The sequence below is a fragment of the Juglans microcarpa x Juglans regia genome, chromosome 2D, assembly GCF_004785595.1.
Source record: "Juglans microcarpa x Juglans regia isolate MS1-56 chromosome 2D, Jm3101_v1.0, whole genome shotgun sequence".
In the NCBI taxonomy this organism is placed as follows: Eukaryota; Viridiplantae; Streptophyta; class Magnoliopsida; order Fagales; family Juglandaceae; genus Juglans; species Juglans microcarpa x Juglans regia.
In genome coordinates, this window is record NC_054596.1 from 39,299,494 (window position 1) to 39,316,183 (window position 16,690).

Here is a 16,690-nt window from a genome sequence, read left to right on the forward strand (position 1 = left end):
TCGAAAAATATTTATCTATGATCTTAAGATAATTGCTTAGGGTTCATATAATTGATCAGTAGTTGTTATATCTTCATTGACGAAATTTCCATGGATAAATTTTTATTGATATTCTTTTGACTCATACAGACTGATATTGTCTTGAAGAGCTGATATTTCATTGAAATTGTACTTTCATTTGGTGCTGTATCTCTTCTGATTTCTTAAATGATTGTGCCCTTATTTTTGGTGTTTGTAACTTCATCTGCAGTTTGAGGTAATATTGTGTCTAATCATGTTAGCAAATTTGCAGATATCTTCTAATTTTGTTTCGTGATGCGCCTGTAGAGGTTTGGGCAATGACCAAAACACCCATCATGGTAATTTGTGATGCGCCTGTGATGGGGACATGTTGCACGAGTTCGGGGTTTAACTGGGTTAAAGATGTGTTGGGCTTGTACAGTCTCTGGGATTCCTAGTCATCAAAAGTGTTACATCATAAAATATTTTCAAAAACTAGTGTGTGCAGTTTTAGGGAGAGTCGTGTTCAATGAACTTCTTGGAAAATATTGAGTATATGGAAATGGAAAATGTATTCGACAAATATTTATCTATGATCTTAAGATAATTGCTTAGGGTTCATATAATTGATCAGTAGTTGTTATATCTTCATTGACGAAATTTCCATGGATAAATTTTTATTGATATTCTTTGACTCATACAGACTGATATTGTCTTGAAGAGCTGATATTTCATTGAAATTGTACTTTCATTTGGTGCTGTATCTCTTCTGATTTCTTAAATGAACGTGCCCTTATTTTTGGTGTTTGTAACTTCATCTGCAGTTTGAGGTAATATTGTGTCTAATCATGTTAGCAAATTTGCAGATATCTTCTAATTTTGTTTCGTGATGCGCCTGTAGAGGTTTGGGCAATGACCAAAACGCCCATCATGGTAATTTGGCAGCTACCTTTCTTTCCCTCCTCCTACTTGAAATGTTGTCTAATGAGTGAAGTCATCTATGGACTATGGGACTATGGGTTTTGGACTACTAGATTATATGATTCTGCAACTATTGTTGTTCGTGAAAATATATCTATTTGGTTATATGCTTTGGAAGGTTTGAGGTATGAATGACATGCATGACATAGTGTATGTGGTCAGTAATATTATGTGTTTTGGTCACCTTGGAGACGTGATGCCCTTTATTTTATTTCAATTTACTTATCATAAAATATTATGTGTTTTGGTATTTGCCAACCATCGCATCTAAGGCTCCTTTCTTCCCAAGTGTTTCATAACTCAAGGTTCACGAAAAAACAATTGGAGCACAATAGCATGAAAATCAAAATCCTTTTGGCAGAAAGGTTAATAATGTTTTCTTGTTAATACTTGTGAGGTTGATATCTAAGTCACAGTATTATGGATTGATTGATTTGGTTTCTTTTGTGGTTTACATGGAAACTGAGTGCCAGATTCTTTTGCAAAGAGTGCTGTAAGCATCCCCCTCTTTTGACAAGTAGACCTTTTTGCCATTTTTGCATTCGTAGGTCTCTATATGTCCATGTTGTATGTGCCTGTCATTCCTAATTAGTGTCCCCCCACTGCCTAGATAGCAAAGGGATTGGGTAGCTGTGTGTTTATCTTGTTGCTCTCTAGTTTTATTGGAGTGGGAGTTGTTCTGATGTTTGTCAAGATGAGCTCAGCAGTTTACCTAATATTTTTAGGATATGCTCTTAGATATGCTATTATTAGGTTTTTAACAAGTAACCTCATTTTAATATTATAGTAAAATTAGGTACCACAAATTCATTCCAAGAGGCACGTGATTTTAGTATATGTTATTCTAAGCATTCATCTATTTTCCAGTTTTTTTTTTTTTTTTTTTTGGTTTGTACATTTGGATTGCTAAATAGGACTTGGAATTTTATTTCTAAATCTGGTAGCAGAATGTCTATTTATTTACTTATCCTCTATCATTGAGATTTCCCCCTGGATTGGAAAATTATATATATATATATATATATTTTTCTAGCTGATTGTGTTGAGGAATTTTTAATGCATAATATTTTGTGCCTTCACATATCTTGTATGTTCTTCCAATATATTTTTTTGATTGGCATCGGTGTCCAAGAACAGCGTTCTGACTAATCCTGGGAGTGCACAGGCCCTCGGCAAGGAGTTTTTCACAAGTGCACCTTGGGTAATTTAAGGGAAAAATCCCCAGTCCGATGGCCCCTAGAGATTGTTTGCACCCAAGAGGTTTCGAACCTTAGACCTTGGAGGAAGCATACCACCAAGACCAAGGCCTTTATCACTTGAGCCAACCCCTAGGGGTTGTACGTTCTTCCAATATATTAAGAGTGTGTTAGATAGGTATTTGTGTATTCATATACTGTTTATTGTGCTTTCTTATTTGTTTTAGTTTTTGATGTGCAATGAATTTAATGTTTACTTTGTGGATAATACGTTTATAACACACATATAGATGTTGGTTTAGACTTTGTTTCTGATGAAGATGTTTATTGTACTTTATGTCTCTATGTAGCTTAGATCATTAGCTCTCCCCTTTACGGTAGTGGAATGGACTCTTCCGACAGTTCCACGGCCTTCTCAAACTGGATCTTCTAGGCAATCATCATCATTATCTAGAGATCGTACAGATTTGGCATCAGATGGGGCATCTATGCCAACGCAGATATCATCTTCAGATTCTAGTGAGCTTCTTTTGTTGATATGCTTACATATTTTTAAATCTCCTTTACTTCTTTTACTGATAAATAAAACTAATCACTGTTTTTCTTTTCTGCAACAAAAATTTAGACTAGTGTCTGGTCTGTATTTTTGCCTATCGTTTTCTTGGATAATAATTATTCTTGTTTGTGGAAGGAAAGAGTAAGATTCCACTATATTGAAAATAAGGTTACAGGCCCCTCTTTTTATAGATGATAATGCTCATCTATTTTAGGGATATTTACAGCTAATCTAGAAAGGAAATCAGAACTACCTAAAACTGAAAGCTATAAAACAGGAAACTTATATCTACAGATTTGGTAACAGACTACCAAATCTCCTAAAATCATGGGATAAGAAAAACTGATCTGTTAGCTGTAAATCTCCTAGATATTAGCCCCTAATATTGCTAACAGATCCTTAAACATAAATCTCTCTATAATTCTACACTTCCCCTCAAGCTGGGCGGTAAATATTAATTAACCCCAGCTTGGAACTCAGATCATCAAACACCTTTCTCGATAGAGCCTTGGTAAGGATGTCTGCTGTCTGAAGACATGTAGGCACGTACAACATCTTGATTATTCCTTCCTCTATCTTCTCCTTTATAAAATGTCGATCAATTTCCACATGTTTTGTTCTATCATGATGAACTGGATTTTTGGCAATGCTGATTGCTGATTGATTATCACAGAACATTTTCATAGGTTCTTCATCTGAAATTTTTAATTCCTTTAGCACCCTTTTTAACCAAATTCCCTCACAAATACCGTGTGCCATTGCCCAGAATTCAGCTTCTGCACTGCTTCTTGACACCACTGACTGCTTCTTACTTCTCCAAGTGACCAAATTTCCCCACACAAAAGTGCAATATCCTGAAGTTGATCTTCGGTCTTGTACTGATCCTGCCCAATCTGCATCGCTGAACACTTCAATATCTCTTCTTTGGTTCTTCTCAAAAAATAATCCTCTACCTGGTGTTAGTTTCAGGTATCTCAGGATTCTATACACAGCTTCCATGTGTTCTTCATTTGGATTGTTCATGAACTGACTTACCATGCTAACAACAAATCCAATGTCTGGTCGTGTGTGAGATAGGTATATTAGTTTACCTACTAATCTTTGGTATCTTCCTTTGTCCACGGGTGCACAATTTTCCTTAGCTCCTAGTTTGATAGTTGGATCCATAGGAGTATCTACCGGCTTACACCCGAGCATTCCAGTCTCTTTTAAGAGATCTAGGATATATTTTCTCTGTGAGACAGAGATTCCCTTTCTTGACCTTGCAATCTCCATACCTAGGAAATATTTAAGATTCCCAAGGTCCTTGATTTCAAATTCTGCAGCTAGTAAACTTTTGATGGTGCAGATTTCCTCTTCATAGTCTCCTGTTAGGATTATGTCATCCACATACACTATGAGGACAGCAAGTTTTCCTGCAGAAGAGTGTTTAACAAATAGTGTATGGTCCGTCTGACATTGAGAGTAGCCATGCTTCTTCACTACCTTTGTGAATCTTTCAAACCAAGCTCTTGGAGATTGCTTGAGCCCATATAGAGATCTCCTAAGTTTACAAACCTTGTTGCATGTAGTTTGTGTCTCAAATCCGGGGGGAATTTCCATGTACACTTCTTCAGTTAGGTCCCCATTTAGAAAGGCATTCTTGACATCTAGTTGGTGGAGAGGCCAGTCAAGGTTTGCAGCCAAGGATAATAAAACCCGAACTGTGTTTAACTTGGCTACAGGAGCAAATGTCTCCTCATAATCGATTCCATATGATTGGGTGAATCCCTTTGCAACCAGCCGTGCCTTGAACCGATTAACACTCCCATCTTCATTATATTTTACTGTGAAGATCCATTTGCAGCCTACTGGGCGTTTCCCGGTTGGTAAGTCAGAGATTTCCCAAGTTCCATTTTTCTCTAGTGCATGAATTTCTTCATACACTGCTGATTTCCATTCTGGTGAGCCGAGAGCTTCTTGTATATTATTAGGAACTTGGATGTTGTCGAGGTTGGCAACAAAAGCTTTGAACTTCGGTGACAATCCTTCATATGACACAAATGTGTATATCGGATGTTTTGTGCATGATCTTACCCCTTTTCTCACAGCAATAGGAAGGCCATTGTCATCATTAGTTTCAGGATTAGTGTTACCTGGTGGATCTTCACTTGGTCTAGGACTTGAGTCAGACTCTTGGGTTTGCTCAAGAGATGCTTGTTGTTCCATCTCCTTTTGGTTCTTTCTCCTCCTTGAGTAGGTAATCAATTCATCACTCTTTGTTGATTGAATAGTGTCCAGTTTTTGAGGTGTGTCCAGATTTTGAGGTGGATTGTTGGCTTGATCTTGAGTAGGAGGTTCTAGGAAGTAAGAAGACTCAAGGGAGAGATTTTGAGGAGGAAGTGATTCATGATTTAGTGATGGGCAAGTTTGGTCAGAATTATGAGAGACATGAGGTGATTCTTCAATATCCCAAAGCTGATATTCAAGGATAAAATTAGTCTCCCCCTGAATATCAGATTTGGGGAAATAAGGTTGTTGCTCAAAGAAGGTGACATCCATGGAGTGATAGAATTGTTTAGTGACCGGTGAGTAGCATTTATATCCTTTTTGAGTTGGAGAGTACCCAAGGAAAATACATTTATGAGCTCTAGGATCAAGTTTGTCCCGGTGTTGTTGATGGACATGGACAAAAGCTGAACATCCGAAAACTTTGAATGCGATGGTGGAGATGAGACGAGTAGTGGGAAAGGACTGAAAGAGAATTTGACAGCGAGTCTGGAAGTTAAGAATCCGAGATGGCATCCTATTTATGAGGTATGCAGCAGTAAGAATGGCTTCACCCCAGAAATATTTTGGTACATAGGTAGAGAACATAAGAGACCGAGCTACATCAAGAAGATGCCGGTTTTTTCTTTCGGCAATACCATTTTGCTGAGGAGTGTTAACACAGGAACTTTGGTGAACAATACCATGACTCATGAGATAATCATTAAGGCTGGAATTGAAATACTCTTTGGCATTGTCAGTTTTCAGAATTTGAATTTTTGCTTGGAATTGTGTTTGGATCATGGTATTGAAGGTTTTGAAGATCTGGTTTGCCTCAGATTTTTCTTTCATGAGGAAAACCCATGTGAGTCTAGTGTGATCATCAATAAATGAAATGAACCAGCGAGAACCAGTAACATTTTTTATCCTAGAAGGGCCCCATATATCACTATGAATCATGGAAAAAGGTTGAGATGCTTTGTAGGATCTGTTAGGATAAGAATTGCGAATATGTTTAAAGAATTGACAGATCTCACATTGAAATTCATTTGGATTTTTACCATGGAATAATGAAGGAAACAACTTCTCAAGATACAAGAAATTTGGATGACCTAACCTATAGTGCCATAACATAATTGCACTATCATTATTAGACTGACTCACAGACAAAGAAACAGAACTACTGGACACTGAACAATCTGATTGATGAATTGCTCCTTGAGGAGGATCATTAACCTCTAGAAGATAGAGCCCCGAACACATCTTAGCACTGCCAATCGTCTTCCCCGAGTCCAAGACCTGAAATACACACAGATTTGAGCCAAATTTAGTAACACAGTTGAGATCCCGAGTGAGTTTACTAACGGACAGTAAATTGCAATTTAATTTTGGTACAAGTAGAACGGAATCAAGAGTGATGTTCTCTGAAATTTGAACCGAGCCTGTACCAGCCACCTTTGAGAGTGAACCATCAGCTATTCGCACAGTTAAATTTTTATAGCATGGGGTGTAAGTTGAAAACAGCTTCTCATCTCCAGTCATATGATCAGAAGCTCCTGAGTCTATAATCCATGGACTGAGTCTCTCCTTGTTAGCATTTAGAGCACTTAAAAAATTACCTTTTTGTGCCAGGGATCCGGTACCAACTACAGTGGGAGTTGGTGCAGGCAAGGATTGGCTGAACATTTTCTGCAAGATCTCTATCTGTTCCTTGCTGAAGGGAGTTGGTTCGGGTGGAGGTTGTTCATCCATGGAAGCAAGGTTGCCTCGTCCTTCTTTGTCATTGGCAAATCGGGAAGGCCTCCAATCTGCTAGTTTGCCATGAATCTTCCAGCAGTTGTCCTTGGTGTGACCAGGACGTCGACAATGATCACACCATGGTCGCCCTTTCTTTGGTCTGTGATCGTTGTTGTTGTTGGATGGATTCCCTCTCACCACAAGTGCTGAACTCTCAGGATTTGTCACAGAATCTTGAGATCCCATCATGATCTTCTTTCGACTTTCCTCTCTCCGAACTTCTGAAAAAGCTTCTCGGATATTTGGTAGTGGTTTGGATCCTAAAATTCTTCCTCGTACTTCATCAAGGTTCTTATTTAATCCAATCAAAAATTTGTATATTCTTTTCTGTTCAATTATTTGTCTATACCTGATTCCATCATTCGGACAGCTCCAATTGTGCTCCTCGAATAAGTCTAGCTGCTGCCAATACCGATTGAGAGTGTTGAAGTATTGAGTCACTGTTAATTCTCCTTGGCGGAAATCATGAAGAACACTTTCCACCTCGAATAATTCCGATGTATTCTCATTGTTAGAATATATTTCCTTGGCAGCATCCCAAATCTCCTTTGCTGTTCCATAGAGAAGAAAGTTTTCTCCAATGTCATTTGTCATGGAATTAATGAGCCATGACATGACCATATTATTCTCGGCATTCCAGACTTTGAACTTTTCATCCGTCTTGTTTGGTTTGGCAGCATCTCCGGTGAGATAATCATCTTTGCCCTTTCCGCATATGAACATCATTACGGAATGGGACCATTGGAGATAGTTGTTCCCATTCAGTTTGTGTCCTGTAATGGGCATGAGGTTACTATCATTGTTGGAAGCCATGGCTTCCTGATTGGAGGTGATTTGGGAAACGGTAGCTCTTGAATCACGTTTCCCGTATTTGGTCATATGAGGGAATTAGGGTTCAGAGATTGCTCTGATACCATCTTGTTTGTGGAAGGAAAGAGTAAGATTTCACTATATTGAAAATAAGGTTACAGGCCCCTCTTTTTATAGATGATAATGCTCATCTATTTTAGGGATATTTACAGCTAATCTAGAAAGGAAATCAGAACTACCTAAAACTGAAAGCTATAAAACAGGAAACTTATATCTACAGATTTGGTAACAGACTACCAAATCTCCTAAAATCATGGGATAAGAAAAACTGATCTGTTAGCTGTAAATCTCCTAGATATTAGCCCCTAATATTGCTAACAGATCCTTAAACATAAATCTCTCTATAATTCTACAATTATATGTAATTGAAGGTAACTTTCATATGCAGAGGCAGTGAGCTCAGATGGATCTCAAGATGACACTTCTGAAAGTTTTGCATTTGCGCTGGTAAATGGTGCACTTGGGGTTTTTGAGGTTCATGGGCGAAGGATCCGAGACTTCAGGTATGATTCTTCTTCAATTTGAACAAACAATATAGTATATATCAATGCATTTGGTCCACATGTTAGCTAAATGGATGCACAAATAGATCATATTCTTGGATTGCCAAATGGTTTATAGAGAAAGAGGTTGTGTCATAATGTACTGTGGGCTACAGGTCATATTTCAAAAATCAAATTATTTTTTTTCTGGAATGATCTATCATGCCTTGGGGAAGCATGAATCGCCATGAAAATTATTGCATATATTGCTCTTTGAAAGCCTTGGCTATATAAAAAAAATTAATCATTTTTGCTATCTGAATCACTCTCACTTGTGCTTCTTATATGCATATGAGTGTCTCGTTGACACACACCTGAGTCCTTATTAAATTGCAAGTCCGGATTTGAAGTGGTTGTGCTTGAACATGCTTTTGTAGCACATGTTTTGGGCGGCATCCTTGTTGCATGTGATGACAAAAAAACGATTGCTGTAGTGGTGTGTTTGTTTAGTTGGGGTATTGGATTGATTCTTTTCAAACAGTTTTTTTCTCCACTAGTGCCCTTACGACTTGGTTTGTCCCCCCTATATTGGTTTTCTTGTTCCTAATATCTTTCATGATAGTTTTGATCGATGATCATTTCAAATGATCACAGATCAAATATTGCTTTGATAATTTGACTGTCTGTGTTGTATAAATTTCATAAACATATGATTTGATTTGTTTTTATCTCATAAAGGCTACATTTTTACTTGTCTCCAGACCAAAATGGCCTTCTTCCTCATTTGTGTCATTTGACGGATTGATTACAGCCATGGCATACCGCTTGCCTCATGTAGTATGTATCATATCTTTTGAGATTGTTTCATCTGATTGATAATCTAACTAGAATTTGATCCTCCCAAGATTTCTACTATGAGTGGCAACTGCTTAATTCATTTTCCAGGTCATGGGGGACAGGTCGGGGAACGTAAGGTGGTGGGATATAACAACTGGACATTCTTCCTCATTTAATACCCATAGAGAAGGAATCAGGCGAATCAAATTCTCACCTGTTATTGCTGGAGACCATAGCCGAGGGCGTATTGCTGTACTATTTTATGACAATACATTTTCTGTATTTGATCTTGTGAGTATGAAAAATGGTATTGTTAAAATTTTCTTTTCCAGTTTGTTCTTTGATATGGTTGTACTATACTCTCAGTTGCTGTAGCCCATGATTTATACTTATTGGTTCTTATTTGCTACACAAATAGAAAACACTCATTCAGCATGTTATTGAAATTCGTTGACCTATTTGCTGCATAATATAGTTAACAAGCGAACCGCAACTTTTACTATGAGCAGACCACTCGTCTATTTTGTATGTGTTTGGTAAAATTTAGTCACTGATGGACTAGTTAGATGATTTTCTTGTACACCTTGTTTTACTTGGATTGTGCCTTTTACGCTTTTCAATGAATTCTTATTACTCATGAAAACTTAGTCACTGGCAGAGCTTTTTTTATGTGCTTGCTTCAGGGTCTTGTTTGTCTGGACATTTTTCAAAATCCTGCATGTGTATGCTGTATATTCTGTTGATTGATGTAAATTTTTTCCAATTATATGCCTTTTGTTCCACCACCCCTTTCAAAGGATCATTTTTCTGTTCGATCCTAAATTTCTACATGTTTATTACTTGCAGGATTCACAGGACCCATTAGCCAATTCTCTTTTACAACCTCAATTTCCTGGAACCCTAGTACTGGAGCTTGACTGGTTGCCTTTGCGAACTGATAAAAATGACCCTCTGGTATTGTGCATTGCTGGAGCTGATAGTAGTTTTCGCCTTGTTGAAGTTCATACGTATGTGGCAGATTTTTTGGTGCTTTTGGATTAATTTCTGTCCTTTTTATGTTTACATGACTAAGAATGTCAAGAGTACATCTTTGATATGATGTGAGAAATTGTAAGATGTTCTTGATGAGATCCAGTAGAGGCTAGATGATGCTCTGTTATGGCTCTGGTTAGATTTGAAGTTTTGAAAGGTTTTGAGTGGCTAATAATCAAGGGATGCTGATGAGGGTGACACATTCACATAAGTATTTTTAGGATAGGGGATTAAGGCACTCAGACCTATTATGACAATCATTCTTATAGTGTCTCTTGTTATGTATATAATTTAGGTTTTTCTATATTTAGATTGTATGGCAGAGAATTAGGCTACCTATAAATAGACTTAACATGTATAGACACTTAACGTGTCACAGAGAAATCAGTAGAAGAAATATCTAGCAAGTTGTAATTCTTTCCTATAAATAATGAAAGAAACCTAATGGAAGAGGTATTCAGACCAATATTGACATGGTATCAGAGCCACTCTAATTTCTGTCGCGTTGGTCTTAATCACAGGGTGCGATTTTCTTTCGCTATTCTTGGGAGAATTTTTTTTTCTGATTCAGCAAGTTCTTTCTTGCTCTTAGTGCGTCTCGGCGACTTCTGTGGAGTCAAACCTTGTGGTTTGAGTTTTTGGTGGCTGTCGGACTCTGTCCTTTGGTGCGGGCCACTTCTCTCAGTGGTTTTTCGTGGTGGCTGTACCTCTTTGTGGCTGTCGGCACTCGTTAGGAGTTACAAGTGCTGTTTCTGTGCCAGTCGGCACATTTTGTGGTGGTTGACAGCATCTGTGGGTGGCTGAGGTAGTCGGCAGTTTTCGTGGGTAGCTAAGTGGCCGTCGGCTTCTTCTGTGTGGTGGTTTGCCGTGATCCTGTTCTAGGCAGTGCAGTTTGGTGCTTATCGGCAGTTTCTGGGTAGTTTCTGGTGGCTGACGACGTGCGGGTGTCTCCTTTGGTGAGTATTTGCTTTCCTTTGGTTCCTTGTTTCGTGACTTTGGGTTGGAAAATTTTCTGGGTGAACTTTTCTGCTTTCTATACGTGGGAATTTCAGTTGTTTGGGCGGGCCTTTTTATTTTGGGAGTAGACTTATTACCGTGACTTTGGGCCTTTATCAGTTTTGGCTTATTTTGGTCCTAATTTAAGTTAGGCTTGCCGCTTATTTGATTGACTACTTGAGCATATAAGTGCTTTTCATCATGTCTATTGAAAATACTATTGTTCGCTTTACTGGAAAGAATTTTTCTACGTGGGAATTTCAGTTTAAGATGTTTTTGAAAGGAAAAGAATTATCAAATCATAGTGATAATTCTGTTAAAATTCCCACTGATGAAAAAGAATTTGCTCAATGGGAGGTCAAGGATGCCAAGGTAATCTCTTGGCTATTGGGGACGATTGAGTCTCACCTTGTGACCAATCTTCGATGTTTTACTACGGCTCAGGCTATGTGGGATTATCTTCACCGCATTTACCACCAAGATCATAGTGCTCGGAAGTTCCAATTAGAATTGGAAATTAATAATTATAGTCAAGGCAATTTACCTATCGCACAATTTTATTCTGGTTTTATTAACATTTGGTGCGAGTATTCTGCCATTGTTCATGCTAAGGTTCCCACTACAGCACTCGCGGCTCTTCAAGTAGTTCATGCTTAGAGTCAACGCGATCAGTTTTTAATGAAGCTTCAACCCGAATTTGAGTCCGTTCGAGCTGGTTTGTTGAACCGTTGTCCGGTTCCTTCTTTGGATATTTGTTTGGGAGATTTGTTGAGTGAAGAACAACGGTTATCCACTCAGATGGGTATGACTTCTGAGAAGGTCTTTTCTGAGACTGTGAATGTAGCCTATGCGGCACAAGGGAGAGGGAGGAACAAGTTGCAATGTTTGAGTTGCAAGGAATTTGGTCATATCGCTCACAACTGTTCTAAGAAAGTTTGCAACTACTGCAAGAAGGAGGGCCATCTCATCAAAGATTGTTGAGTACGGCCTCAGAATTGCCAATCCCAAGCTTTTCAGGCTGTTGTACAGTCTTCTTCTTCATCTTCTGCGCACCATGTGATCCCAGAGTATGCGGAAGACATAGCACGATACTCAGACTCAGTAGAGGACTTGGAAATTCTATCTTGCTTCTTACTCTTCCAAGAAATGAGTGCATTACCTAAGAACATGCACCAGCCGGTAACGGAGCGACGAGTATCCGCACATCCGGCCCAATCAGCATCACTATACCCCACCAACTGTAAGGAAGATTCTTTATGAAAGAACAACTCCCGTGTAGAGGTGCCTTTCAGATATCGGAGAATGCGGCGGGCAGCAACTAAATGAAGATGTCGGGGAGCCTGCATAAATTGACTGACTTGCTGCACAGCAAAAGAAATGTCAGGACGAGTAATCGTCAAGTAATTCAAACTCCCAACAAGCTGCCGATACAAGGATGGATCTGATAGAAGCTTTCCTTCTTCCTGACGAAGCTTAAGATTTACCTCCAATGGAATAAAAACAGAGTTACCCAATTGGAGACCACCCAATGAAATAACGTCCTGTGTGTATTTGTGCTGGTGTAACAACGTACCAGTTGGAGTAAGCTGCACCTCAAGGCCAAGAAAGTATTGCAGGGGACCAAGATCTTTCATGTGAAAGGAGGCCTTGAGATGCTGTTGTAATTGCTTAATTAACTAAGTATCTGAGCCAGTAATCACAATGTCATCGACATGTACGAGAAGCAATACAATTCCTGCAGAAGTCTTGCGAAGAAAAAGAGAGGAATCAAACTGACTTTGAGTAAAATGAAAAGCAAGCAGGTTAGATCGAAAAACCATGCACGCGGAGCCTATTTCAGTCCATACAAGGATCGGCGTAGATGACAAACCTCTGAGGAAGGTGTAGCAAACATGCCGGGAGGTGGGGACATATAGATTTCTTCCTTCAAATCCCCACGTAGAAAAACATTCTTCACATCCATCTGCCAAAGAGACCACCCTTGCGACGCAGCAAGTGCCAAGATAGTCTGCACAATTGTCATTTTGGCAACAGGTGCAAATGTCTCTTCATAATCAATACCATACTCCTGTCGATTCCCAAGAACCATGAGACGGGCCTTATATCTGTCCAGTGAGCCATCAGCTCGAAACTTGACTGATTATAACCATTTACAACCAATAGGTTTGACATCAGAGGGACAAATTACAAGGTCCCAAGTGTGATTGTCTTGAAGAGCATGGATTTCCTCTTGCATAGCTTGCTGCCAACACGCTTGGGTGGATGCTTGGGTATAAGAGTGAGGAACAGAAATAGTGTCGAGAGTGGCAGTAAGCGAGATGTGAGGAAAACCATACCTATCCGGTGGATGTGTAACCCGGGTGGGGTGCCGAGGTATAGGAACCGCAGAATCAGATGATGGATCAGTGTCTGGAAGGGGCGTTGAAGAAGGGGGAAGACGTCTACGATACACTATACCTGGTTGAAAACGCTTAATAGAAGAAGACATATCATCAAAAGCGGGAAGAAGAGTAATAGGAGGATTAGAAATGACCAGAGACTGAAAGAAATATTGATTTTCAAAGAAAATCACATTCCGTGAGATTCGGGATTTATTTGCATGAGCATCATAACAAACAAATCCTTTCTGAGTAGGACTATATCCCATAAAGGCACATAGGACAGACTGTGCAGCAAGCTTGTGATGCTCAACAGGTGGCAGATGAGCAAAACAAACACACCCAAAGGTATGAAAGGATTGATACTCAGGAGATATGCCGAATAGTCGAAAATAGGGAGAATCATAATCTAGAGTAGCAGTAGGCAAACGATTGATCAAATAGACAGCAGTAGATAAAGCTTCTACCCAGAACTTAGAAGGTACCAAGTGACTACCACGACCACTGCAGGCAGCACCACCGCCTTCTTCACTGCCGCCATAAAAAACCCCCCCACCAGCAACCCCATCGCCACCACTACCACCACCACCCACACAGCCGCCTTAGGCACCGCTATAGACCCCGCTCCACTTAACTTCTCTGCCAACAAGCTCGTCACTGCTGGACCGTACACCGCCTTCCCGGCAGACTCCAAGTGAGTCGAAGAACCCCTACCCTTGGAGGCGAACCCTATGGGACCCGAGGTGATGAGCCCGGTGGGCTAGAGCGGCATCGGGCCCGAGGATTTCTTCGGGATCGCACCGGAGTTGGAGTCGGATCGGACCCGGATTGGACCGATCCGCTGTTGTGTTGGGAGGAGGAGGAGGAGAGACGGGATACTTTGGGGGGAGGTAGGGGGCATTGGATGTAGGATCGAGGACATGGATGTCAAACATTTTGCCGAGCTCACCGGACTTCTTAACGTCACCGCCGGTATAAGGAATGGCGCGCGAAGCGATTGTGGGCTGGCGCTCCTTGACCTGCTCCGGCCGCCCCGACACGTAGAGCCCATTGTTGAGCTGGTGCGACGTTATTCAACCACTCATTTCTATGCACTCAGTGACTACCACAACCACCGCAGGCAGCACCACGCCACCTACTGCCACCAGCACCACCGCCTTCTTCACCGCCACCATAAAAAACCCCCCCACCAGCAACTCCATCGCCACCACTACCACCACCACCCACACAGCTGCCTTAGGCACCGCTATAGACCCCACTCCACTGAACGTCAAACTGCAGACATATTCACTAAAGCTCTTTCTCGACGTCGACATCAGTTCTTGGTTGACAAATTGATGCTTTCTGATCCACCAGCATCAATTCGAGGGGGGATGTTATGTATATAATTTAGGTATTTCTATATTTAGATTGTATAGCAGAGAATTAGGCTAACTATAAATAGACTTAACGTGTATAGACACTTAACGTGTCACAGAGAAATTAGTAGAAGAAATATCTAGCAAGTTGTAACTCTTTCCTATAAATAATGAAAGAAACCTAATGGAAGAGGTATTCAGACCAATATTGACATCTCTGCATGTGTATTGTTGTCACTATGTGGCCTTCTGTAATGTCTGCATCCAATGATGGAGTACAGGTCCTCAATTGATAAAGTGAAAAAACTACTTTTGGCTATTATGCACGAGCAAATCATTTAAAATAACGCTTTTTTTTAATGAGCAAATTTGCTTATGAATGACTACTATTCACTAGTTAACACATAAGTGACGACCTCGTTTGGATGTTGAGATGAGATGAAAAATCTGTGAATAATAGTTAGGTGGTTTGTGAATAGTAGTGAAATGGTTTGAGTTAAGATGTTTTATTGGGTTTTGGGAAAGGTGAGAAAAAAAGTTGAATAAAAATATTATAAAGTTCAAATATTGTTATAATATTATTTTTGTTTTGGAATTTAAAAAAGTTGAATTGTTTTTTTGTGTTTTGTTTAGAAGTTTTGGAAAGTTGTAATGATTAGGTAAAATGATTAGATGAAACAGTTGAAGATTTGAAATTGAAAAGTGTTTGTGTTTGAGTGATGTTTAGGAAGTGAGATGAGATGAGATGGGTATCCAAACGGGCCCTAATACTATGAAGTATTCGTGAATTGTTTGGGTCTCTTATCTGTGGGAAGAGTGGTAAACTGCTATTCTCTAATTGTACATTGCTCCTTGATGGCTGATCTTGCTGACATAAGATGATTTAAAGGACTGATTGAACATCTGCTTTATATCAATTGGTCAATATTGAGCATTGTGGCTCCCCCACCCCGCCCGTGCTGGGGGAGAAAGAAAAGAAGGAAAAGAACCTTGAGGCTGACAAGCTATCATGAATATTGTCTTGTTTTGTGCTTTGCTCATCTTGTTCTTTTTTATGCAGAAACGACAAAAAACTTGGCTATGGACCCCAGTCCAGAAATATTAAAGAGAGATTCCGGCCAATGCCCCTATGTTCTCCCATTCTACTTCCTACACCACATGCCCTGGTAACAAGTATACTCTGTTTCCACTTATTTATTCAGTGTTTCTGTGTCAAGACATTATCAGATACGTTCCTGTCCTAGTTGAGCTGTCAACAGTAGATGATGTACTTTTATATCTAAGTTCAGGGTTATATCTTATATTTAGGCAAATGTACAGAATTTAAACCAAAACGGAAAAGAAAAGGATAATCAATTAGCAGTTTTTAAAATAAAACTTAACATGCATATCTCATTACTGAATAGAGCTTTGTTTTTCCTTTACAACTTCCCCTCTTCCTCCATAAACATATTTGAGAAAATGGTGTGGTCCTCGGATAAAGTGCAAATGCTACTTCGTCTCAAATAACATGTAGAATAAGATATCGGACTAGTGCTTAGTTGTAATTAGGCATGTTTGATGTATACTCCTGGTGTACTTGGCCTATGCCTTTACTATCACTCTTACTTATAAAAAAAAAAAATTAGAGAGAGAGAACGAAGAACCAATTTCTTGCAATCTACTGATTTTAAATTCAAATTTTCACTACAGGCTCTGCGAATGGTATTGCAATTGGGTGTAAGGCCCTCATGGTTTAATACATGCAGTACAACTCTAGAGAAAAGGCCACACCTAATTCCAGGGACTGCTTTATACTCGGGAGATCTTCGCAATTACATGATTGAGTTACCTCCTGTTGGTGACTCTGTGGTGCCAGAGATGCTCCTAAAAATATTAGAACCTTACCGAAAAGAAGGTGGATCTTTTGTCTTATATGTTGTGTTTCCATTGTATATACTGGTATTTGCTTTTTCTTACT

The 16,690-nt window shown here is 39.5% G+C and overlaps 1 protein-coding gene across 1 annotated transcript in view; it reads left to right on the plus strand.

Annotated features, from left to right (window-relative positions):
- LOC121251257 (WD repeat-containing protein 11-like) overlaps positions 1-16,690 on the plus strand; it is a 41,044-nt gene that overhangs the window by 17,567 nt on the left and 6,787 nt on the right. Inside the window, 8 exon segments of the mRNA XM_041150617.1 lie at positions 293-359; positions 2,528-2,696; positions 8,036-8,150; positions 8,891-8,966; positions 9,075-9,257; positions 9,813-9,973; positions 15,791-15,896; positions 16,423-16,627. Of these exon segments, the coding sequence (XP_041006551.1) occupies positions 293-359; positions 2,528-2,696; positions 8,036-8,150; positions 8,891-8,966; positions 9,075-9,257; positions 9,813-9,973; positions 15,791-15,896; positions 16,423-16,627 (1,082 nt within the window).